The sequence below is a fragment of the Protomyctophum bolini genome (genome assembly GCF_963924005.1).
Source record: "Protomyctophum bolini genome assembly, chromosome: 18".
Lineage (NCBI taxonomy): Eukaryota > Metazoa > Chordata > Actinopteri > Myctophiformes > Myctophidae > Protomyctophum > Protomyctophum bolini.
The window spans coordinates 21,086,613-21,114,145 of NC_137879.1; the positions used below are offsets into that span (position 1 = coordinate 21,086,613).

Below are 27,533 nucleotides of genomic sequence, written 5' to 3' on the forward strand. Positions count from 1 at the left end.
CTTTTTATTTTATTTTTTACTTACATTTTTATTGATTTTTCAACAAAGACAAAAGACAGAAGAACAAAATACAGTACAAACAACAACACCACAAACATACAAAAAATGAAAAAACAAAAAACAAAAATAAAAAGGTTCAAACGTTGCTTGTTACTTTACATTTTTCTAGGCATTTGCTATTGTGTCTCCTTCCCCCATACTCTTAAATGTTGTCCATTTGGACCATTTGTCCTCCATTTTTTCTTCCTGTAGCCTCAGACGGTGTGTCAGTTTCTCCATGAAATGTATTTCCTGAATCAAGTCCTCCCATTGTCCCTGTCACACACGCACTTTTGATGTAATATACATCTGTGATTTCTGTTTATCTCTCTCTCTCTTTTCTCAGCAACACCTGAGAAAGTGGATGGAGGTGGTTGTGATAACACACAAGGGAGGTCAGCGCAGCGACGGCAGTGTGAGTGCACGCACACACACACTCGCACACACACACACACACACACACACACACATGCACATGCACACACACGCACTGAGGTCGGTGAAATTCATACCGCAGAGAGGTGTCCCATTGCTTTGTTCCACCTCAGCTCAATACCTGCACTTGAGTACCTGAGTATGTACGGTAGAGATGCAGACATGGCCTCCAGGTCAATACAGATGTACACCGGCACCTTGTTATTTTTTTGTTTATCGATCGGTCCCTGACAACGCACGCACGCACAAAAACTACACAGACACCCTGCAACACAAATCACACAAATATGAACACGGGACACGAACACGCAAGTACTGTAGCCTGCCGTGTGCACAGACTGACGCAGCACACATGCACACTTATGCACACAAAATCAACACCTCAGGGCGGCCTCCTCCCAGATGAGTCGTCGTGAGTGGCCATATTACAATCAATGATTAATTAGGCGCCAGGCAGGCGGCGGTGGGGCCCAGGGCCGCACCTCCTTATCTCCTCGACAGATAACCTTGTAAAGGCAAAAGAAAAAAGGTGAGACAAGTGGGGGGGGGTGTTAGGACTACGAGAACTATGGCATCTGAGACAGAAAGAGAGGGAGAGAGAGGAAGGAAAATGGCCTGTTCCTCTATCAGGGGAATGGAACACATTTATTTTTCTCTTCCACCCTCCCTCCCTTTTTTTTCTTTTCTTTCAAACAGCGTAATTAGATGCAAATTGGCACTGTGTTTCCTCCTCTCGCCGCTCTTTGTTTCGGAGCCTGACAGCAGGGTCGGCATTCACAATAAGGCCAGGTGTGTTCTGATGCTGAAAACGGTGTATGGGAATGAGAGAGGGACCAGGTGGGTGGGGGGATGCGGGGGGCCAAAAAGTTAGGGGCAAGGAGATTGAAGGACTACATTTCAGGCACAGAGGAGCTTATGACAACATTAGTTTGTGTGTCATTCGGACGGTTTGACGGAATCAAAAATGTCTTGTAGGGGTGTTGAAGAGCTAGCGTCCAGGGAATGGCAACGTTATCAATCACATCATCCTGTCTTGCTGATGTTATCTCCTGTTATCTTTACAAAGAGAGAAGTACTTCTGTGGGGTCAACAGTGTCAGAATTAAAGGTCAGGATAGGAATGTCATTTGCTGACCTCATGTACTACGCATGCGCGAGCACACACACACACACACACACACACACACACACACACACACACACACACACACACACACACACACACACACACACGAGTGCTATAGTTATATAGTTATAGTTAAGTACCTGCCTCTACCTTCATTCCCTAATCTTCAACCCTCATCACTACATGGCTGACCCAAATGTTTACCTGATGAAACCTTTAACCCCATTGAAAGCCTTGACTCCTGACAACAGCTTTTCTATTATTGAAGACTGTTAATATGTTTGTAGTTACTATTTACATGGACATGTAGTTCTGGACAGAAGCGCGCGACAGCCTTCTACTATAAGTTGTGTGTGTGTGTGTGTGTGTGTGTGTGTGTGTGTGTGTGTGTGTGTGTGTGTGTGTGAAATAACACAAGGTTGTTAAATACAGTCAGTGACAGGGTGAACTGACACACACACACACACACACACACACACACACTCACACACACAGAAATATGAATATTGGAAGGGTAAAAAGGTTTGGGAGCTGCCCCTGATGTACAACACACACACACGTTACTCTGCTGACTCTCTCATCATTGTCTCCCATTCCGACACAGCCTGCATTGGAAGGCGTTGAGGTGAGACGTGGTGTGGTGCGTCGCCCCCCCCTGTTGGTGACTTTTTGTCAGTGATTGAAAAGATAACTGAACCGAATGTTGTGCTTGGTGACTTATTGAACTCAATATGTCGTGGTAGTGGTGATGGTGGACTTGCCCTGTATTTTCTGTCATGTGTCTGTGGCCGAGCAGTTATTTGTATTGTCGTCCTCCCTCCCCTCTTGTTTTTCTTCTTGTTTTGATGGTGGGGGAATATGAAAGGTGTATATACAGTACAGTACACATTGCCCATATTTGTCTTTTATTAAGTGTGTATGCATATGATAACTTTTGTGTGATGCCACTTAACCCATTTTGGGCGGGAACCCCTTTTGGTGTTAGCATTATGTTATGCTTTAGCTATTGAAAAATAGCAAGCTACGAGCTTGTAGGTCTGCTATTTTTGAAAAATCGAAGAACGACTGACATAGAAACACAGCTTTTTCAGAAAACTATCAGGATGTAGAAGACATTTTTAGAATCTGATCTCAGGTCAGAATGGGTTAACCTCTCTTCCGGAAACTTTCCCTATCATAATTGTGTGATACCATTACTGACAACATCTTCACTCGTTTGATACCATGCTGATCCATCTCCATCCTTCACAACAGTGGCTGTCCATCAAGGTTGTCTTGTCAAGACGTGTCTGTCTTGTGGTCCCCTCCATCCATCCCTCCCTCCGTCCCTCAACCCCTTCCTAACTTCCTCTCTCCTCTTTCTCCCTCTCTCTCTCTAGGAGATGAAGATCTGTTCAGCCATCATTAATCTCTTCCACCTGATCCCAGCGGCACCACAGACTCTGGTCAAACCGTTACTGGAGGTGGTGATGAAGACGGAGAGAGCTATGCTGATAGAGGTAGGTCTCTCATTCTTCACCCTTATAACCTTATCCAGAATGAGAGAGCTATGCTGATAGAGGTAGGTCTCTCATTCTTCACCCTTATACCCTTATCCATAATGACTCGCAATGATGGAAATAAAAGCAACACGATTCTATTATATTGCCATAACGCTAAGATTGCAGTGTGGTTGAATTTGAGCTCTGTGTGCTCAGGATTAACAAATGACACTCATTGATTTTTTTGGTAAACGATTAAAATCTGTCAACTATGTTTTTAATTAGTTGACGTAATATCTTTTTAACAGATGGAAATTATCCAAAGAATTTTGGATTTGAACTTCTTTTTCATTAAATTTATGAAACCTTACGTAATTACTTATTCAAGAGCAAGAAATGGTACATCATCCTACTAATGCCAATGATCTTTACAAATATTACCTGAAGACCTTTCTGAGAAAGAGATCTTACAATTGAGTTAATATTATGTTCCACTTGACTTACTTGTCAATTCACAACTTATTTTAGTCATTTGGATTTGTTTAACTCTAGCTTTTCTAATCTAAAGGATGATTTATACTAGTTGCAGTGTGAAGTGTCACACACCATTAGCAGATCTACAAACTCGGAAAGCCTCAATATGTGAATTCTTCAACTGGTTGGCTGTATGTAGAAGAAGATATTTTGCATTGTACACATTTGGAAACAGAGGGCTTGTGTAGCAGGCTCTTTTCATGCTTTTTCCACAAATCTGCGGATTGAGGCTTACACTTTTTAGTTGTGATCATTTTTTGTGTAATAGTTATACTGGGGTAATCCAGTGTGACACTACATGTGTACAAAACAAAAATCTTACATTCATCCAATAGTAAAGAATCTTGATCTTGATTCATAATCTCCTGATATTAATTTCTCAGACTTGGGCTGATATTAATTTCTCAGACTTGGGCGGAAGAGTGAGGAATAATAAAAGTCTCCCTTATCCAGTTTGATCTAGGGCGTCATTTCTCAAAAGGCAAATGAAAAAGATGAAAGACGGGGGTGGTTAGATTTGAGTTTCTATCACTTCTTTGTGCAACTGTGATATGCCGAGCGAAGGGTGGCATGAGTCCAGTGTCACATACACATTCCAGTTATTGTATGTGTGACATAAGATACACCGCACTCCTCCTGTCCTTCCTACTGAGTTAAACAAGGATGTGATCATGATAGTCATCTGGTTTCTACTTTGGAGGGACTGATCTGCATCTACTGTATGAGCCTCTGTTGTCATTCCCCCGCTGTTACAATGTCTTCTACCCCCCACCATTCATCCACATTCACATCAATCCAAGCTGAAAACACAGAACAATTCTCTTGTCTTATTGTCATATACTTCATATCTTCCCCCTTCCTCAGGCCGGCAGTCCATTCAGAGAGCCACTGATCAAGTTCCTGACACGTCACCCATCTCAGACTGTGGAGCTGTTTATGATGGAGGCCACGCTCAATGACCCCCAGTGGAGTCGCATGTTCATGGTCAGTGTACAGGCACAGTCCCGATAAATTCCGCTGCAAGATTTGACTTATTGAAAGTGTAACTTTAAAAGGTTAAGTGATGTCTGCTCAACATTGTCATTCATATACTGTACATCCACTCACTAACTTTTAATTAAATATCTAAACTTAACCAGGGGACCTGTGCCCTTTCTCAAACCTCGTCTCTTGGATTAGGGGAAACTCATGATATGAATGGTAAAATGGTAAATGGTGCATTGCATTTATATATTGCGGAAACCATGCAACGCACCAACCTGCACATCAGGAGCAGTTATGTGTTCAGTGTCTTGCTCAAGGACACTAACATAGGGGGAGCCGGGGATCAAACCAGGATCTTCCGTTTCACAAGCAGCCGCTTTACTTCCTGAGCTTCTGCCACCCCTCAGAAGTCATGTATCCAATACAGTGGATACAGTTCTCTGGTCTCGTGTCATCTTGTCTAATGTTCCTCTTGTGTTCACGTGCAGAGCTTCCTGAAACACAAGGACGCCAAGCCTCTGAGAGACGTCCTGGCCTCAAACCCCAGCCGATTCGTCCCCCTGCTGGTACCCGCTGGCACTGCAGCCACCGTGCGCCCCGGATCCCCCTCCACGGCCACAGCCAGACTAGACCTGCAGTTCCAGGCTATTAAGGTACTCTATACTCCCATTCACATAAACATTTAGGCACATTTTCTTGTACTTACATGTACACTTTATCTCACACACGCGCGCACACATGCACGCACACACGCACGCACGCACGCACGCACGCACACACACACACACACACACACACACACACACACACAAACACACACATTCATATGCACTCATTCTCTCTGCTTCAGCCTTTCCCTGATGCTTTTTTTAAAACTCATACGCACGCACGCATGGCACACGCACACACGCACACAAACACAGGTTATCAGATTCATGCATTTGAGAACCTAGCCTCTCCTTGATATCAGTGATACTCCATCTTAACTGTAAATACTCTTGAACTCTCATTGATTGACCAGCCTGCTTCCTAAACCGCCCTGTTTTCAGATCATAAGTATCATAGTGAAGAATGATGAGGCCTGGCTGGCTGGTCAGCACTCCCTGGTGAGTCAGCTGAGACGAGTCTGGGTCAGCGAGGCCTTCCAGGAGAGACACCGCAAAGACAACATGGCTGCCACCAACTGGAAGGAGCCCAAGCTGCTGGCATTCTGCCTGCTCAGCTACTGCAAGTGCGTATGCTCTCAACTCTTGTTACATGGAATGAGCGGGAACAGTCAAACCGTTGATATTAGTTTGCTTTCAGTCCTTGAGAAATGTGCATCATGTGCTTGCCTACTTCTCAACGTTTTGGGCTGGGGACCCCTGGAAATGCTTTGACCATGTCTCGTGACCCCCGTCCCGCCCCCGACAACCTTAATAATAGAGAAAATCCATCATAAATAAATACTGAAACCGGATATAATCATTAAGGACAGTTTATGCATGTAGTATGTAAACTCTTAATTTCCATTTTCCAGCCATTCAGTTGTTTTTGAAAATAATTTGGGGACCCCCACAAAATAATTTGCCGATCCCCTGAGGGGTCGTGACCCCCAGGTTGAGAACCCCTGGCCTACTTGACAATTACAATTATATTTGATTTCTCAGTGTGTGTGAATTGCTTGAGGTCTTCAGCATTTTTTTGAGTAGACGGTTGCGGGCCCTTACCGTCTACTCAGCTGCATGCATTATACAAATAAACTTCCCTTGCCTCGATGAAGAGTCAACTGCTTGACAACCTTCTTTCCCTCAGCCTTTATATAGACATTTGACACAAGCATGGATGGATGGATGGATGGATGGATGGCTACAGCAACATCCTGCATGACTTGTCTGTGATTCACTAGGTGCCTAAGTGATTTGCTCAAGGGAACCTTGACAATTGTTATTGTGTTTAAGGGGAGAGCCTCAGTGGTTCACTTCACCCATGCAGCTAGGCAAATCACACAAGGATTTCCAGAATATTAGTTAGAGAAAATTAGCAAAATGTGTGGCAAATCTGCAAATAAATGCTTACCACTAACTTTCTTCACAAAATGTGTCCATAAAGGTGTCTACTATAACATATACATTTGTTCCATCCAAACTCCCTTGGGAAACTTTGTGACAGCTGCTGAAAGCTGGGGTACCATTAACAACCAATATAAGGCAAAATAAAAATTATGTTGAGTAGCATGTGACAGGTTTTCATCATGCTGAATCCATTCCAAGCATTAGTTTTGCATGAAAATACTCCTTTGGCTAAATTCGGCCATAGCCACTTGCCCAGATGTGCCCAAATGTGCTGACCTCAAAGTCGTACGATTAGTCACACACGTTACCACAGTGAAAAAATGTCTCCGCATTTGACCCTTTTCTTGGAGTGGTGAGCCGCAGCGTGCGCCAAGCTCGGGAATCATCAGTTGATCCGACCTCCAATCCAACCCTTTGATGCTGAGTGCCAAGCACGGAGGCATTGAGTCCCATTTTTACAGTCTTTGGTATGACCCGGCTGGGGATCGAACCCTTAGGCAAAGGAGTGTTTTTTTGTGCAAAACTAATGCTTGCAATGGATTCAGAATCATGAAAACCCCATAGTTTGACATGTCACATGCTACTTAAAGACAAGTATAATGACATTTGGAAATGTTTGCCTTATATTGGTAGTACCCAACTTTCAGCAGCTGTCACAAAGTTCCCAAGGGAGTTGGGTTGGAACAAATGTATATGTAATTGTAGACACCTTTATGAACACATCTGTGAAGAAAGCTAGTGGAAAGATTTTATTTTGCAGATTTGCCACACATCATCAAGACATGTGTCTGTCTGTCTGTCTGTGTGTCAGAAACACCACCGTAGCTCCTCACTGCCTGCACCAATCGCTCCCACTTTTCACACAGGCATTGACCATAATAATATGGAGGTCTTAACGAAGCCCTTTTTTCGATTTGACACATTCATGATTAATAATGAATTTATTAGTGAATAAAAAAAGCGGTACTGCGCCCGTCTCACAACAGGTAAGGGCTAGTTTAGCAATTTTTCCCTTATTATATTGTCCTTTTGTTGTTAACTTGAGCCCTTGAGGTAATTTGTTATCTGCATTTGACCGATCCTAAATATTAGGAACAGTGGGCAGCCATCTAGTGGCACCTGGGGAGCATTTAGGGTTCAGGGTCTTGCTCAAGGACACTTTTACCGGGTCCCAGGTGGCTGCTTTAGTGCCTGAACCACTGCCGGTTTTTGTACGAACACCTGGGCTCATCACCCTGTGCGCTGAACTCACCCTGCCACGCATTGTATCTTTTGTCCTTTCTTCCTCTAGGCGCAACTACTCAGAGATTGAGCTTCTATTCCAGCTGTTGCGGGCCTTCACGGGCCGTTTCCTTTGCAACATGACCTTCCTGAAGGAGTACATGGAGGAGGAGATCCCCAGGAACTACACCATCGTTCACAAGCGTGCCCTATTCTTCCGCTTCGTTGAGTTCAATGACCCTCATTTCAACGATGAGCTCAAGGCTAAGGTATGCTCGGAGAACTATTAATTACTATTGTTTTTATTTACTTTTCCCCCATTTTCTATTTTCTTCCTAATTTAGTTATTACCATTTGTACTGCAGCCCCTGCCTCTGCCAACGCCCACTGTTGGCCTGGGGGAGGTTAAAGACTAATAGTGACTAATACAGGGAGTCGTCAATTGCTTTTTTAACGGGAATGTGAGTTTGACAGGTAGAGCGTGATGCCTAGTGAGGGTTGCATGGTCTGATGAACATGGTCTGATGAACATGATTCAGGGACATGGTCCCTGAATCATGTTCATCAGACACCTGGCTAAGCCTGGCTAAGCCGGCTACTCTGCTGCAGTAGAGAGTTGTGCTTTACCTGTACACCACAAGACACCACATTATTATATTTTTTCAGTTATGTCTACAGACCACTACTGCTGGATTTTGGATCTAAACTCCATGTTGTATCCATGCATGTGTACTGTACTTGGTGAGCTGTTGTCCCTTACACATACAGTCTGTCAGTCCTTCTACTAAAGTAAAAAATGTGCTCAATGTTTAGGGACCCAATCTTTCTGGCCTTTTACGCTTGGTCTCTTTTGTTCTGAGCAGTTTGCTAGAGAGGCATTGAGGTCATTTAGTCTGGTTTTGAACCCTCAAGAGTACCACACATGGATGCTTCTGTCCCCTCTACCTGACCTGCTGCCGCATGCATTACAGTCAGTAGGACTGCTTTTTAATTAAGCACCCACAACACACACCAGATCGCAACATAAAAACGCACACACGTGTGCACACACACACACACACACACACACACACACACACACACACACACACACACACACACACAGTGCCATGGAGCTTTAATGAGCACATGTGTAGGCACAGAAGAGCGACAGCACGGCTGTTGAGTACAAACGGGTCAATAGGAAAGGTCGGCCCAGACACACTCCAATAAACAGCCAAAGACCAAAGCATGATAAAAAATGAAAACACGCACACAAGCAGAGATGCACTCATAAGCTTAAAGCAAGGACACATGCTGACCGGTAGATGTGATCCTCCCTCACACAGCAGTGTGGTCTTTTTTTACACTTGTGGTATTGGCAACAACTTGGCCATTGACCGTATTCACACATAAGCTATTTTGCGCTTATGTCCTCAGTCCCCAAGTATGACATGAGAAGAAAATTGCCACGTGGTGATTATGGTCAATGGTGAATGAAACGCATACAGATTAATTTTCTTCAAGTCAAAGTTAGCCTGGGGCTCGCTGCCTTTGAGATCTTTGACTGAACAGAGTTTCACCCCCTTCCCAGTCCTGCTAAATTCTGTTCCTACCGTTGTTTTCTGCTCCTAATTGTCATTTAGCAGATGCTGGTTGGGAGTGGGTGTGTTTGTGCACAAAAGTATACTCTGTAAGAGAGAGAGACTTTATTTTATATACTTTAGAGTGTGTTGTTGTGGGTTTGTGTGTGTGTGTGTGTGTGTGTGTGTGTGTGTGTGGGGGGGGGGGGGTAGGTCCTCTACTCTTAAAAATGTTTTGGGGCATGTATGAATGTGTGTACTGTATCTGTTAGAGAGCGAGAGAGAAAGCATGAGCACACACGCTTGTATGGCACATGCGACAGATTGGGTCTGGCAGAGTATTTCATTTGAAACCACAGAGTGTGCAAGAACAAGTATGAATCGTCCAATACCGATGCAGCCTTAACTCACAGCATTGTTCCTTCCTTGTTTTCACACGAACAAATCCTCCCAGAAAATATGCACTTGCTCTTTTTATGTTTTTATTCTTCTTTTTGACAGATCACAAAACTACAAACACAAATCTTAAACACACATGTGCCTACTGTATAATATAACGCACGAAGGAATGCTGCTGTGCATTCCTTCGTGCTGGGTGAAAATATTACTACATACCCATAGCCTTATTTATGCACACAGACAATGATAGAACAGTGTTACTGTCAAAGAGACACTGGCTTGCAACAAAATAGTCCTCCTGCTGAGATTTACCAACAGTGTGGGGAGCGAGTTGGCAATATAAACTTGCCCCTTCTTGGTATGCAGATATTCTGTAAACTGTCAAAGGTTACTAGCTGTATTCCAACCGGTGTTCTGGTTCATTCTCACGCTATGAACTGCATTTCCCACCTGTGTGTGTGAGTGTTGGCATCATATGTATTTTCCACACATCCTCTTTATACAGTTGGTTGAGTGGGCAAGTAACGGTGCAACAGATATAAAACCCAGGAGAGAATGAGCGAAATAATCAGACACATGCACGCACGCACGACACGTACACATGCAGGCATGGTAATTATTTGTTTAGAGGGATCCAAGATAATTAAGGAACACCTGCAGAACGATATCTAGGCTACTGGCCTCGAGGCACACACAGACACTGACAGACAGAACTCTCGGGGGACACTGCTCATCTAATGGCATCATAGTAATGCACAACGACATAACAGTGATTGATATCAGAGAGTCTCAGAATTAATAGGAATAGATGAAAAGACAGAATGGTGCTCCATGGATTCCCTTTGTGTGTGTGTGTGTGTGTGTGTGTGTGTGTGTGTGTGTGTGTGTGTGTGTGTGTGTGTGTGTGTGTGTGTGTGTGTGTGTGTGGGGGGGGGGGGGGGGGGGGGGGGGGCATAGCAGCATGTGTGTGTATTAAGTGCACACACTCACCGTGCAGAGCGGGTGAGTAATGTGCTAATGGAGCAGTCTGAACATATGCCGCCACAGCTCGTTTCTGGCTGAGCGATGCCCCGTCCTCCCCATGATGGATTGAGTGGTGGCTTCATTAGGAGATAGCGGGGCTCTCTAATAAATGTGTGTCGTTAGCTGCATTGTGTCTAGGTTTTTTATTCTGCTCTTCACTGGGTTAATCAGGCCTTTGTCTACCATTCAAAAGCCCCTAAGCTTTCCTTGCAACACTGTGTTATTAAGCAGTGTCTTATGTCTCCCTGGCCTCGACTCTGGTAGCATCCGTTAATGTGTCCCTCTGGGTTCCTTTGTCTTCCAGTCCCTACTACATCTTAATCGAGAGAATTATACAACCCTAATTATTTGAGTTTTTCTTTTCTTTTAAATGATATAAATAATTGTAAAGTGTGACTTCTGCCATCTAGTCCAGTGGTACAAGATGCCATCTTGTCCAGTGGTACATATTTAGAATTTTCTCAAAAGAAAACAAAATATAAAAGTTTAGGAGAAGGCAAGAAGCCCAAAGGGTTTATACGAGGCTTCTACCTATGTATAACATCAAGCGTTTCTCCTTCTTGTCTCTCATCATGTCAAGCATCCTAGCTAATTCTTAACTAATTCTGTATGGGAACCCCTTTTGGTGTTTTAACTAAGCATTATATTATACTTTAGCTATTGAAAAATAGCAGATCTACAAGCTCATACAAGCTATGAGCTTGTAGGTCTGCTATTTCTTGAAGAATCGTGAAAATGCGGCACAAATCTTTGAATATATATTCTTTCAGAATACTTTTTTTTATTTCGACGTCAGGCCTAAATGTGTGAAGTGACACCAGGCTTGTCTGCAACATTTCCCATGTAATTAAGTATTCATCATTTGGTGTGGCTAAGGCTGGTTGTTATTCAGCCGCATGAAGACTCCTGTGTTTAGTTTTTTCTGAACATTGTGTCCTTCCTGGTTGGCAGGTGCTGCAGCACATCCTGAACCCAGCCTTCCTGTACAGCTTCGAGAAGGGGGAGGGGGAGCAGCTACTCGGACCCCCCAACCCTGAGGGAGACAACCCTGAGAGCATCACCAGTGTCTTCATCACCAAGGTATACACACACACACACAAGGTGGGAAAGGGGCAGTCATGTTGTCTGAAATATGACGGGCTTTCAATCTGGTGTCCCTATTGTGGCCATAGCATGTTGGGACTTGGGGGACACGGACCCGATTCTATGGGGTCTCCAATCACCAATATAATGATTAAATATCCTGTTTTCCAACCGTTCCTGCCAAAACAAAAATATATAAATAATCCTTTTGTTTTGTTGGACTACTCACAAAGTGGACATTTTGACTGGGGTAACCAGTCTTACAGGGGGAGTGCCATGCTCGAGTCTGTCCGTCGCCCTCTGGCAGGCCCGGTCACAAAAACAAAAACTCTAGCCCATTGGAGGGCTAGAGTCTAGCCCTCCAATGGATATTCCATTCATTGCATATCCCCACAGCCATAGAACACTCTCATACAATTTTGTCTAGGGATTCATCTCCACAGCATTTATTTACAGACGTTAGGACACACTGGTTTACACTATTTTCTATCTCACCGCATGCGCGCACACACACACACACACACACACACACACACACACACACACACACACACACACACACAGTGCAGGAGCGTTTCCATGCCCATTATCTGCTGTTCTCCCTCCCTTCTCCCTCCTTTCTTCATTACTCTACCTCCACTCTCCATCTCTCTGATTTCATTACCTGCTGCGTCCGGACCTTCCCTTTCTCCTCTCATCTCTCTCATCACGTCTTATCCGTCTAGCATCTCTCCATCCACCTCCCTTTCATCAACCACATCCCACTCAGTGTCTCCCACCTCCCCTCCTCCCTTCTCTCCTGTTCACATCTTCATTCATTACTGTATCACTTTATCACCATCATTCCGTCTTACTCCTCTCCGTCCCACTCTTCAACTCTCCTCTCCTCTCCATATTACCTCACCCCAACCTCATCTCCCCCAACCTATTCTCTCTCTCTCTCTCTCTCTCTCTCTCTCTCTCTCTCTCTCCGCATCCTCTCCTCTGTTCTCTCTCTCTCTTGCCAGCAATCTTTCCATCTTACTCCCTGCTCTTTGCTCTCAACCCCACGTCTCCTCTCATCTTACTCAACCACCCCTTCCGTTGTTTTTTTGTCCAGCACTCAACCCCTCTCTGCCCTCTCCTACTGTCACTCCATCCACCTATCTCTCTTTCTTAACTATCTCTCTCATGCTCTCTTCTGTCTTCTCATCCCTCCACCCGGCCTGGTAGTCAGAGGTTCATACATCAGGCTGAGGGGAGCGTATGCTACGGTGTAAATGTCAGTGTGTGTGTGGTCATGTTAAAGGTCACAGTGTTTGTTTGTGCCATACAGGATCTCATCACCGATTTAACAGCCAGCCCTAATGGCTGCTAATGTCTGCTGCTCTGCTCTGGCTAAAACTAATTTCCTCACTACCTTTCCTTTCATATGTCCTCCCCTCCCCTCGCCTCCTCTCCCCTGCTCTTCTCTTCTCTTGTTAAAGAGAGCTGGCTCTCATCACCCTCTCCACCTGAACACTGGTCTACTCCTGTTTGCTAAGCAGTATAGTAGCCCAGTATGCCAGGACTTTCACTGTCTTCTCTTCGTCTCAAAATAGCTGTGCTACAAATCACTAGTAGCTAAGGTGTTCAAAACACCTCTTCGAAAGATAAACCCATTACAAGTGGCTTCCGTCCATACATGTACATTTTAGTTTTAGTACTGTATAGCTCCCCTACAGAGCTGTTGTGTGACGTGCACACAATATTATGTTTTATTAGATATGCCATTACTAACTTATAATATTATGCTATAACACCTTTGACTCATTCTGTAGCCCGGAGACACACCATTTGTGCGACACATTGTGTAAAGTACACACACTCCGTTACCCGCCATTGATAGCCTGCTTGTATGAGGCTATCAGGAGCGACCCTAATTATAACCTTAAAACTATCCTATCTGTATTCACAACAAGTTTATGCAGTGTGCGTAAAGTCCTGGCGCGGGCATCAAAGCCGGCACGGGAGACTCCCTATGCCTCCCACATGTCCGCTCGTCCCGAGCTCACTTCGTATGAGGTGTCAGGGATTGAGGGATACAGGGGAAGATATATAAACACACTCGCAACTTTTAATCTATAGCTTTTATGAGGCAGAGATTTATAGCTGCTTTTCCACTTGTACTGTATGTGCACTGCGCGAACTCTCAGACTGGTCAGGTCATAGCATACAATTATCACATTGTTCCGCCTGCATGAACCCGTATAGAATACCGGGACGCAAGGGGTTTTAAATGTTAGATTACAGTATACATGCGTGGCCTATGTACTTCAACCGGCTCCACTAAGACGTTGAAATAATAGCCACTTTGACCTCTTTGGACTGGCACTGTATGCGAGTCTCTCCAGCCTGTCCTCCCTTTCTCCGTCCATGTAAGGATTGAGGGAGGTGGCGGGCTGCTATCATTATCATAAAAAATAACTGCGGATCGGGGCGCGCCCGGATCCCCATAACTTGCTTGCAGTCTTCCTCCCCGCTCGGGGAAAGATAACCACTGGCAGGCTGTCGCTAGGAATGAAGTTGTTAAATCAAACTACCCCACGGAGTGACAGGAAAAACACAAACAACGGACATACTGTATTATTGTCTAATCTATAACACGGGAGACCATCGTAGATTACACTGAAGTATAAAAAATAGGTTTATTCAAGACAAATCAAAGGAATTTACAAAATAGTGAAAAGATAGAAGACAGAGGAGAACAGACTCCTCGGTCAGCCTACAAAAAAAAGCACAACTCCCTATTCTTGCTATCTAGTTGAGTAAGAGATAAAGTTTAGAGGCGTGCAAGGAATCATCTTCTTCTGCCTGAACAAAGGCAGATTCATACTTTTAACACCTCGGTTTTCAAAAGCATCATGTTTAGAACTACGCCCCGTCCAGGCGTGCTCATAGCAAGGGGCACGAGCGAATACGTCCATGGACACGCATCTGTCCAGTGTGAACGTGTACAGAGTTCCTTCAGTTCATTCCTCGCCAAGGTCAGCAGCGTGAACGCGTAAAGAGTTTATTCAGTTCATTTCTGGGTTACTTTAGTTCATTACTCAACTTGTAATGTCTGCTGCTATAGGAGAAACACACTATACAGCGATTGCAATAATGTAATGAGTGCATACAGAGGCAGATTTAACCCATCGGCCGCCTTATATATTATATATGTGGGGTCACAACACATTATTAACAGTATTACAGTAACACACACATGGGTGAAAGTCATGCGCTTTATGTCACACCAGTATAACATTATGTCCTCATTACTGATTACGCGCCGACTGGAGGTCTAGGGGCCAATTGGGACGTCGCTGGTTCTCCACATACTGCACTGCACTGCACTGCTACTCTTCTGCACTTCTGTACTAACTTTGTGTCCTGAGGATTAAGACACTGATGGGTGTTTGGTGTGGTTTCAATCACACATAAAACAGGGAATGTTTTGGCCGTCATTCTGAGCTTGCGCTCTTCATCAGAGTTTGATGAAAAGCGGAAGCTTCAAAACGGCAACAGGTGCAATAAAGCATCACTCACTGGCTGACATGCAAAGGCTCAACCTATGTAATTTAGATAGCATTTTATTTAGACAATACTATATAGACATATATAGGCTTTCACTTCTGTCCATAGGGAAGGAACGCACACAAAAGGTTGTGCCATCTTTGACGCATTAAAGGTCATTACACACTGGCGAATTGGCGACGCGATATATTCGCAATTCGCATTTAAAAAAAAACAATTGAAGTCCATGCAAGCTTCCACATCAGTGGCGAATGTGCGAAAATGCGACCGTTTTCGCTCTTTATTTGTTCGCTCTGGTGTCGTATTTTGCAGAGATTCGCAGGCGAACTGCAACATGCAATATTTCGCATTTTCAGATCGCTTATTCGCATCGCATCGCTAATTCGCCAGTGTGTAATGACCTTATCTCTTTAAGTCCCCCCATAGCTTCCTCATGTCCTGATAGCTGCACCCCAATACTTACACAGCCCTGGGTGGGTAGGCAACACAGCTTAGCGGAGATATGCTCTCCGAAGAGCACACTTATTTAGGTTATTATTTTTCTTAAATAAAAACACTTCCAAATAACCATTCCAAATTATATACTACACTTATTACTATTACTATTATTAAAATGTTTAACTATTTGTTCTTATGTAAAATCACAGACTGGGTTTCTAGGAGTAAACTTCACCTCAGAAGAGTTCCTGTTCCTAAACAAACTACTTTTTTTTTAATCTCCCCCGGTTCATGTAAAATCATAAAAGTTGTTATCTGCAAATTTTTCTTTCTTATAGCCATCTGGTGGGCCAAATAAAAATGATCATCCTTCAAAATTGTTCCCACTTTGGGCACACCTGCTCTCAACTAACAGCCCCTTTCACATCGCCTCCCCCCCGATGTAGGTGTTGGACCCGGAGAAGCAGGCAGACCTCTTGGACTCCCTGCGGATCTATCTGCTTCAGTTCTCCACGCTGCTGGTGGAGCACGCACCACATCACATCCACGACAACAACAAGTCACGGAACAGCAAGCTGCGGCGCCTCATGACGTTTGCGTGGCCCTGCCTGCTGCCCAAAGCCTGTGTTGACCCCGCCTGCAAGTACAGCGGGCATCTGTTGCTCGCGCATATCATCGCCAAGTTCGCCATTCACAAGAAGATCGTACTCCAGGTGAGGCAGGATGACTAATTAATTAGGCTAATAATTGTTTTATTGATTGGATGGTTTCAATTCACTATCAACGTGTTGAAAACTTTTCTACAGCAGGTGTTTAATTAAAGGAAATTAATTCTGTATCACCCTCGTAATAATAAGCAATGAAATGATCTGATGTCTGTCTATTATCAAGGTGTTCCACAGTCTGCTGAAGGCTCACACCATGGAGGCCCGGGCCATCGTGCGCCAGGCCATGGCCATCCTGACCCCGGCCGTACCGGCACGCATGGAGGATGGCCACCAGATGTTGACCCACTGGACCCGCAAGATCATCGTGGAAGAGGGCCACATGGTGCCACAGCTGGTCCACATACTACACCTCATCGTGCAGCACTTCAGGGTGAGTCACAGTGACCCATGCATAGCCAGTAGCCAGCATGGGGATTTTTTTTACACCAAAGTGTAAAGTTGCCACCATTGCCGCTTGGGTTGCGCAGAGCTAAAGTGCCTGCCCACCACGGCAGAGGTTGTTCAAGGTTCAAGGTTCAAGGTTATTTTATTAGTGTCCCCGAAGGGCAATTGGTTTTACAGCAGGTCATAAGGCATTGAAACATGTGAATACATCAGTCAAACCAAAATTATTGCTGCTGGTCGCAAGCGTGAGCTGCGCCCGGGCCTACTTGCATCTTCAGAAAAGAAAGAAAGGGGATAGGTGGGGTGGGAGAGGCTTGGGGGGGGGGGGGGGGGGGGTAATGACAGAGAGGGAGGGGGGGGGGGTAGGGCAGATTGTGGGTTCGAAATCTTCGAATGGGCTTTTTTTCGGGCGTCTACCAGTGCAGTGATATTTGTCACTGCACTGGTTTCACGACAATAATTGGGGAGAAAGGGGGGTTAAAAAGAATGTTACCACCATCTGGAGTCAACCCAGATATATCAGTATTAGCTCATGCAAAATTATAGGCAGTTAAGTTCTAAATGTTGCAGCAAACATTATTAACTTTGGGGACTTGCATAGGCAAGGTACCACTTATGATACACAATGTACCGCCATAAAGCTCAGTGATAATGAGACTTGAGTCTATTCCTTTTCAAAAACCGTTACTTCCCAGGAAATGTGTGGTCCAATGGATACAATGTAGTTATTTAGTCGCAAGCTTTGTTAATACGGTCGTTGGTTAAATATTCATAGAATTCACAGACAGACATAACCATTTTCACCCTGGTGTCCCTTGTTTGCGCGCGCCATGATGGGTTACAATACAAGTAGGGCTGTGTTTGTGCATGCTGTGACACTATCATACAAAGAATATACCATTCATTTACAAAAACACATTGAAATATGGAGATAAAAGGTTCCTGCCTGACTGACTATCCTGCCTATGTCATCTGAGTAAAGGCATTCAAACTGGCATCAGACACCCCGGAGATCAATAGAATAAAAATGACAGCTCTTGATGCACACATTCACACTCACGTGTCAGGATCTAAAAGGCATCACGTCCATCGATTTTGGCCTTCATGCTTCTGCATCAACGATCAAGTTTCTTGCCCCCTTGTGTCGGTCGTTGGCCCTGCCAGTCAGTTGTATGACGTCCTCTAACAGCAGATTGACGTTCTCCTCGGCTCGCGTCTACATCTCCCTGACAGGCAGCTCTCACTGGCTCCCATGACTAATCTAATGTAATCACATCAGCATAATTACACTGGAGAGCACATAATGACAGACAGATGAGAGATTTTGTGTGGGTGTGTGTGTGTGTGTGTGTGTGTGTGTGTGTGTGTGTGAGAGTTGTGAGTGTGTTTGTCTGACTATGCCTGTGTGTGAGTAAGAGAGAGCATGAGTGTCTTTGTGTATGATGGACAGGACTTAGCCACTCCGTCCATTAGGAACTTTGAAGTCTCGCTCTATCGGCTATAATTACCCACAAAGTGAAAAGCTGTAATATTCCCTGACACTTTCGACAGAACTCAGATAGACATCTCATCTCATGGTCTTTATAAAGAGTGTGAGGGCGCGTGCGCATTTCCTCCATTCATTCGCAGGGGAACTAGCGTTAACTAGGCCGTGAGCGGAGTCCCTCAGGGCTATATGCAAGTGTATTTTCTGTATTCACTCTACAGTACAGTAAATATCCATGCTGAAGACGCCCGTTCAACAAACTCACAACGTATTGAAACGTGTTGTGAGCTTGTCGATCTGCTATTTTCTGTAGTAAACCAGAATATGGATGCTGGGGTTGGTTAATACGAGCTTGACTGTACCAGAAATGCAGGACAATCATCCACCCTACTAAATGATTACAGCACTGTGAGTGCGTAGGTATTTAAGATGATGACATCTCACATTATTTAACTAAATTTATCAAAATAAATGCTGAACATATATTTATTACTTGACGTTGATTGATAATTGTTTAAGCTGTTTCATGAAGGAGAGAGATGTGGAGGGAGTGAATTTGTGATGAGATCAAGTGACTCTTATGTATGATTCTGGATGGAAAATGTGAGCTCTTGGGCTATGAGCGGCATCACATCCTCAACACTGAGTTTGGGTGTATTCGGGTCTCGTCTGACTGTGTCAAAGTGATTGCTGCGTGCCGCTTCAACTGGCTGGGGCACTGTGACACTAGCATCAATTACTCACACTTGAGTCATAGCAGATGCAAAGTTGTTGACTAACTTCAGTAGTAAAATTTGAAGCGCACTTCTGTGTGACATATTGTGACTATCCGTGTGTGTCTGTCTCCTTATATTTTTATACTGTATAGATAGTTGCTGTCAGACAGAATGTCCAAAACCGATGGACATGAAATAAAAATGTAGTTATCAGTTAGTCACAAGCTCTTTTCATTGGTTCAGTATCTATATGACCCAAAGAAAGACGTCAAAATCAAAATGTATCAAAATAGCAGATCACAGCATTGTGAGCTTGTACAGTAGATCTGCTATTTTCTCTCCTTTTTACACTTTATTAAGACGAAGTGTGGCATTAATAAATGAAAGAACCATACAAAGTTGGAATATGGAGATACAAGGTGACAATGCCATTTAATAATTGTATTCATCTTACTACTGTGATCTATCTCCAGGTGTACTACCCAGTGTGTCATCACCTGGTACAACACATGATCATCTTACTACTGTGATCTATCTCCAGGTGTACTACCCAGTGTGTCATCACCTGGTACAACACATGATCATCTTACTACTGTGATCTATCTCCAGGTGTACTACCCAGTGCGTCATCACCTGGTACAACACATGATCAGCGCCATGCAGCGGCTGGGCTTCACGCCCAGCGTTACCATAGAGCAGAGGAAGCTGGCGGTGGACCTGGCCGAGGTCGTCATCAAGTGGGAACTGCAGAGGATTAAAGACCAACTGGTATAATGGGACCAGATACATTTGATGCATCATGGACACACACAAACACACACACGGCGCATAGAAGTACATAGAAGCTGACCAAGTTCCACCCATGTTAGGCCACCCACATGTAATAAGTCATAATGAATTTAAGTGATGCCGCTTGATGAATTTAAGCCAGCAATGGCAGAATAGCAGACCTTTGAACTCCTGCCATACAGGCGAACACAGAGGAATTTACATGCCATGTCAGGTATGTTTATAAATGAAACTCAAATTCTTTCTCTCAACATCTCTCCGCCTTCCTTCTCTTTGGGGTGGTGCTCCCTCTCTGTGTAGCCGGAGTCGGAGGCTGAAGCCGGGGCGAGCGGCGAGGGGACCAGCGGGGCGTCTGGAGCAGTGAAGAGAGGTCTGTCCATGGACGCGGCCGCCGCCGCCGGCCAGGATGTCAAGCGCTTCCGCACGGCTACTGGAGCTGCTGCCGCGGTAATGCCAGCCTCTTGGCTCATTGACTGCCATCCACGTATTTGGATGCACGTCAATCCAAACGTGCATACCGCCATTGACGTATTTTGATTTACGCTGGTGTTTTTTGTTCTTAGGCTAGAGGGAGCTCTTCGCCAAGCTATGAGTTATCATTTGTTTTTGGCATTGAACATTGGAACATATCAATCCAAATTAAATATCACAAATTGTACAGGGCACATATGGGGCTCCCCCAGATTTAGTGTCGAAGTGTCCTTGAGCAAGACACTAAACCCCTAATTGCGGGGTTCATCGGTGTATGAATGTGTGTGTGAATGTTATGTAATAATAGTAATGTAAAGCGCCTTGGCTAAAGGCGCTATATACAGTAAATGCACCATTTACCATTTTTATGACAAATAACTTCAATATACAGTACAAAGAAACTACTGACATAATTAAAACATTTATACAATTATGTAATAATTGTGACAGGCCTCAGCGTACACCCGTAAATAACGTGATCACAACAAATCCATCATGTTTGTTAACTGTTGATTGTGTTTATGTATGCACTTACACACGTGTATGCTTTTGTGTGTGCAGGTGTTTGGTCGGAGTCAGTCTATTCCAGGCACAGAGACCCTCCTTACTAAGCCTGTAGAGAAACAACACACAGACACTGTGGTCAACTTCCTCATCAGGATCGCCTGCCAGGTAACGCACGCATGCACGCACCCACACACCACACACCACACACCACACACACACACACACACACACACACACACACACACACACACACACACACACACACACACATATGGCAGAGCTCAGGTAGAGCTCTGCCATCCATATCGCCTGCTAGGCAGGACACTGTCCTAACCTCAGAGGTCTACATAGGACACACCTGCTGTCCTGCACACACACACACACACACACACACACACACACACACACACACACACACACACAGCCTTTAGGTGTTCCCCTCATACAGCTGTCCCCTGTTTTAGCGGCAGTCATGTCCTTGGTTACAGACCTGAAATAGACTGTAGCGATTTTACTTCTCTTTTCATCCGACCTCTTTCTTTTTTTGGAGGTCAGCAGACGGTAGCCTTTAAAAAAAAAAAAAACACCACTTTGAAATACGAGTCAACACAACTGAATACAACCACTGCAACGGCACTATTAGTTACGACCAACATCTTCCTTCTGTGTGTGTGTGTGTGTGTGTGCGTGTGTTTGCGTGTGTGTGCAGGTGAACGACAGCACCAACGTGGCAGGCTCTCCAGGGGAGCTGCTGTCTCGGCGCTGTGTGGGCCTGATGAAGACGGCCCTCAGACCGGACATGTGGCCACGGGCCGAGCTCAAACTGCAGTGGTTCGACAAGCTCCTCATGACGGTGGTACGTGCTTACAACTCTCTCTTTCATCGTACCTATAACATGAAGATAACCAATATCCCCCTGTTTGAGGGTTTGAATATGGGGCGAAATCCTTCATGCATGAATAAAAATGTGCCACGGTATGTGGAGCCACTCTCTCTCTCTCTATGCTAGCAAGCAATACACCCCCGCTCACAGTTTTGTTAATGGCCAACAACTTAGCAGAACTCCTGAGCATTCACTGCTGATATGGGCACGACTGTGAGCAGTAAACAATGGAGCGGGCAGCTGATGTGTGGGTTGGCGCTCGTCTCTCCCAGTGACTGCAGCTTAAGCTGTGTCTTGGTGTGTTTGCCCAGACGCTTCCCGGCCTTTGTCTGTTATCAGCAATGCTCGGAGTGAGGCGCCAGCCGACCATAATGACAAAGAAATGACAGCAGCGAGATAACAGGAGTCTACTCGGCCTGGCCTGTGCCCCCCCATCACCATTCACCCGCGCCTCATCCCTCTTTCCTTATCCGCTGGCCTCCTGTATCACTCCTCTTCTCTTTCTTTCTCTTCTCCTCCCCTCCTCCACCTCCTTATCAGAATATCTCCTGTCCATTCCCTCCTTAGACTCCTCTTCACCCTCCTTGGCTCATCTCCCTTTTCCCATTTACAGCCACGGCTTATGGTTATCAGCACGCTGCGTGACTCATCATACACTGCTCTACAGTATGTTCTCGTTTGTGGACCGCTGCGTCGACCGCTGCCTACCTTGCTTCCTACACACACACACACACACACACACACACACACACACACACACACACACACACAGCCACTAGGAACAACAGTATATATTTTGTATGTATAACAACATATATATCTGTGGCCCCCTGGGAGCAAGCGGTAACAGGCCAGCAGTCTTATCCATGCACTCCAAATCAGATTTATCATCTCTTTGTAGCAGCGTGTTACTGATTAAGAGGTGGGGATACACACACACACATCCATACAGTATTACACATGTATACACACACACACACACACACACACACACACACACACACACACACACACACACACACACACATACACACACATACACACACGCACACACATACACATGCCCTATCTACATGGCCCCTGTAACTCGGCAACCATTGTGCTAATAAATACAGTGTCAGATCAATACCTGTTCGAACTCCGACTAGGGTTCTTATCACTAGAGTCACCTTGTTCATTAGCTCAGATTAGAACACAGGATCTGAACCAGATTATCCTCTCCACCCATCCTGTTATTGTGAGCCTCGATTGCAATTTAGACAAAATTAGGTTCTAATGTTGGGCCATTGATCTTCGGTATAGCGCTGATTCTAATTCCCCAGTTCCTTTTTGGTGTGAGAAATGTACCTCTCTCTGTTTATTTGTGGGTGGAATATTGATTTGTGGACTTTTCTTTCTCCGTTGTATGTTCTTGAAAAAGTATGTTCTTGAAAAAACGTTTAGTGTTTAGTTTTCACTTGGTTCCTGGCACAGGGGAGCAGTGGCCTGGGATTTAGAAAAAGCATGATCTATTTATACTCATTTATACTACAGTTTTAGGTGATAAGGTGACCAACGAAAACTACAACATGACGTCACGCTGTGGTTTGTAAGCGATTCACCACTCACCCAAACACAATGATCTCTCTCTGTTTTTACTAACCACTGTTTTGGTGGTCACCTTATCATCTAAAACTGGAGTATGAATAGGCCTTTAGATGCACAACCTCTATAGCTACCTTTGAGCCAAGGCACGCAGACACACAACACCTCCAAAAACACTGGACGGTACGAGGTGCTCTAAAAGTGCTCCTTGGACCTGTCGACTTTATCTGGGTTTAAAAAAAAAGGGCTACCCTATTCATTTGTTCCCCCCTCCCCCATGCAGGAGCAGCCGGCCCAGGCCAACTTCTCCAACATCTGCACGGGTCTGGAGATCCTGTGTTTCCTGCTGACGGTGCTCCAGTCTCCAGCCATCCTGGCCCACTTCAAACCCCTGCAGCGAGGCATCGCCGCCTGCATGACCTGTGGCAACACCAAGGTCCTCCGCGCCGTGCACTCCCTGCTGTCTCGTCTCATGAGCATCTTCCCCACTGAACCCAGTGAGTCATAATATCTACACCACTGTGTCCGGGACCCATTGTGGGTGGCGGACGCATTTTTATGATGCGTCCCTTAACTTGTTGTTTCCTACACTTTGTTTTTAATTGTTATTATTTCACTTGTAATTGACGCTTGTAGGTCTTCTATTTTCACTAGTTTGGGTCCCAGGGAGACAGTTTTCTACTGTGGACAGTTAGTCAGCTACACACACTGGCATACATACAGTATATACTGTCATCCTTGAACAGGGCCTATGTGTCTCTCCTATGAAACAAACATATTGTTGTGTAACAGTGTGTTATAGCCATGGGCGTCATTGTCACGACACTATTATTATTATTTTTTTACTAAGCTAACATGATTTACTGTCCCCTCAGGCACGTCAACAGTGGCATCTAAGTACGAGGAGCTGGAGTGTCTGTACGCAGCTGTGGGGAAAGTCATCTACGAGGGCCTCACCAATTACGAAAAAGCCACCAGCAGTGCCAACCCTACACAGCTTTTTGGTAAGATGCACTCAAACTGGCTTGAGACTCATGCATGGTTACACACACACACACACACACACACACACACACACACACACACACACACACACACACACACACTCACACACTCACTCACACACACTCACTCACTCACTCACACACACACACATTGTACACACATTCTTTTTCGTACGCTTCGAGTTCCCTCTCAGTTCCTCTCAGCAATTAAGGCAGTGAGAGTATGTCGTTAAAATGCGAGCCAATGGACTGGCTGGTTGGGTCGACATCTGGCCAGCTTAAATTGAGGCAACCGTCCGGCAGTTAGTGAAAGCTGTCTTGGGGACAATAGCCGCCACACTCGCTCCACACCTCTCCCCTCTGCATTGCTTCTCTCCCAGATGTCGCGGATGTATTTATGGAAAAGCCTTATCTCTAACACAACAGTAAAATTCTCATTTTACACTGACACAGACACTTTTTTATTAGGTTTTCCACCTCCCTCACAAATATGTGGAAATATAGCTCTCAGAGTAAAGGGCCCTCAAGGTGATAAATGGCTATTGGAGAGCAATCTAAAGGTAACGCTATTTGATACGCTTTCCCAAAATGGCAGCTGTGGTCAATAAAATGTCTTCGGTATCCCACTGTCCCAGAGAGCCACCTGTGTGTGTGTGTGTGTGTGTGTGTGTGTGTGTGTGTGTGTGTGTGTGTGTGTGTGCGTGCGTGCATGTGCGTATTTGAGTGTCTGTCTGTAGAGAACTGGTGTGATGCATTCGTCTGGACAGGGGGTGACATTTTAACTTTTGTCTCGTCCCCTCCAGGGGGCTGGTACAGAGGGAGGACATTACTCATACCTATCTATCCCTGCCTTCTGACTTCTTCTGCAACTTCTGTTATAGTCCTTCACACACACACACACACACACACACACACACACACACACACACACACACACAAACACACACACAAATGTCCTTGTCGCACAGCATGTGAGTGTGGATGTGCGTGCACAGTGCCGTGCATGTATATTACATTGCCCGATGGCAGTTTAAGTTCAAGTCTGGATCATTGGGTTTCTTATTTTCCCCTTACATCTCTCTGCTCTCCTCTCCTCCTGTCCCATCCCTGCCCCTCCTCCCCTCCAGGAACCTTGATGATTCTGAAGTCTGCCTGCAGCTACAACTCCAGCTACATCGACCGTCTCATCTCGGTGTTCATGCGCTCTCTGCAGAAGATGGTTCGGGAGCACCTGAGCCCACAGCAGGCCAACCCCGGGGCCACAGAGACCAATACAGGTACGCACGCACACACACACACACACACACACACACACACACACACACACACACACACACACACACACACACACACACCCACACACCTCCTGCATATCTCGGGGACCGATCAACTTCAAACTCGGCATGCGTATTGCAGAAGACCCCCAAGTTTATTGTGCTGAGTGGGAATTTGGTCGTACAGTACCAGAGTTGGCCCAGATCCGAAAAAACGAATCTGTATCAGTCTTGTTTGTCTCCGAGTCCTTTTATCCTATATATGTCGATCTCTTTATCTGTCTTGTCTGTTGGTACCCGTTTATGCTTATAAATGGAGCTCCTTGATGTCATCATAGTAACTAGAGTGGTGCTCATTGGGCACTGGCCTACCTAGAACGATGCAAGTTGGAAATGCATGCCCCACCCAGTTATTATTACCCAGTGTCCCTTTTATGACTATATATCGAGTTATTTGTCAGGCATGCCCAAATATGGAGTATATGCAGATGTCAAAACACATACAGTAATTGTGATGTCAGAACAGGCCAGCTCCATATATGGAGATGTCCAGAGCCCGGTCAGAGGCTTTTGTGCTGGTTCTGGACAACCGGCGATCCGACGGACTTCAACCAGGCACTGCACTCCCTGTGGAGGTGTGGAACGCGTGTGTCCAATTGGGGCGAGCGGTTCTCGAGTTATGTGGATTACAGACATACGTCACACAGAGACGTGGTGCATTTATTAATAGATGGCGTTCTAGACTGGCCTCCAACCATGATAATGGGTTCTGCATTAAGTACTCTGACAATGAGTGCAACAGGTTAATAGTAAGTGGAGGAGCATCTGTCCCAACGGGCAATCTCGGAAATGGAGACATTTAATACAATTCTGGGTAGCACTTATTTTAAAGCAATTGGTGAACAAATTGAGGTTCCATGATTATTAATTTTGTCACGATTTTCCCCCTAATACAACACATTTAACTGAAATGTAAAACCTTAAATAACTTTAGCAAACACCATTGATTTGAGCAGCAATTTGTGCTCAATCCCCCTGTTTGTTACTGATGCTGCACACAAATATAAGGTGTTACACAAACGCATTTCTCACAACTCACTTTCTCTCTCTATAGAAATGTACACATCACATATGCATGCAGGATAAAGTGGAGTAATAGGACACCTGCATACAGACGCACACACACATGCAAGTAATTGTATCTCTCCCCCCTCTCTCTCACTCACACACACAAAAAGAGCATTCACTAATAACACGCACCCACCTGAACCCTTTGCCCACCAGCCCTCACACAGAAAGGCTTGTCCCAATATTCCTATTTCTCCCAGTAGATCTGTTACCCCTATCTCCAGTGGGACTCGATTCACATTACTGCTCCCTGGCCTGTCCTTTTTAACCCAGTCCCTCACTAGACACTAACCCAGTCACCGTCAGACATGCGTACACACACACACACACACACACACACACACACACACACACACACACACACACACTGCTCACACAGTCAAAGTTCCCCTTATCCTGGGAGATTGCAGTTACAACAGGCTGCATTTACCAAGTAGGGTCTGCGTACTTCCTATGACCCTTACGTAACAAACGACTTACTGTGTGTGTGGTGGGATCAGTTGGTGCTGTGTGTACATGTGCATGTGTTCTATGTGGGGTTGCAGTCTTAGTTCAAGCGCATGCATTAGCAGAAAGATAAGACACACACACATTGACCCTCCCTGGCCTTTGTAGTAGTACTCGGGTGTCTGTCCCGCCTATCACTACTGTCTGGCCCCACACA

General features: G+C 45.1%; 1 protein-coding gene across 1 annotated transcript in view; it reads left to right on the top strand.

Annotated features, from left to right (window-relative positions):
- trrap (transformation/transcription domain-associated protein) overlaps positions 1–27,533 on the top strand; it is a 118,946-nt gene that overhangs the window by 36,334 nt on the left and 55,079 nt on the right. Inside the window, 16 exon segments of the mRNA XM_080788451.1 lie at positions 386–454; positions 2,979–3,098; positions 4,479–4,598; positions 5,087–5,251; positions 5,648–5,829; positions 7,944–8,142; positions 11,809–11,937; positions 16,362–16,628; positions 16,807–17,013; positions 19,839–19,997; positions 20,319–20,465; positions 21,051–21,161; positions 21,706–21,852; positions 23,747–23,960; positions 24,339–24,467; positions 25,595–25,744. Coding sequence (XP_080644577.1) covers positions 386–454; positions 2,979–3,098; positions 4,479–4,598; positions 5,087–5,251; positions 5,648–5,829; positions 7,944–8,142; positions 11,809–11,937; positions 16,362–16,628; positions 16,807–17,013; positions 19,839–19,997; positions 20,319–20,465; positions 21,051–21,161; positions 21,706–21,852; positions 23,747–23,960; positions 24,339–24,467; positions 25,595–25,744 — 2,515 coding nt within the window.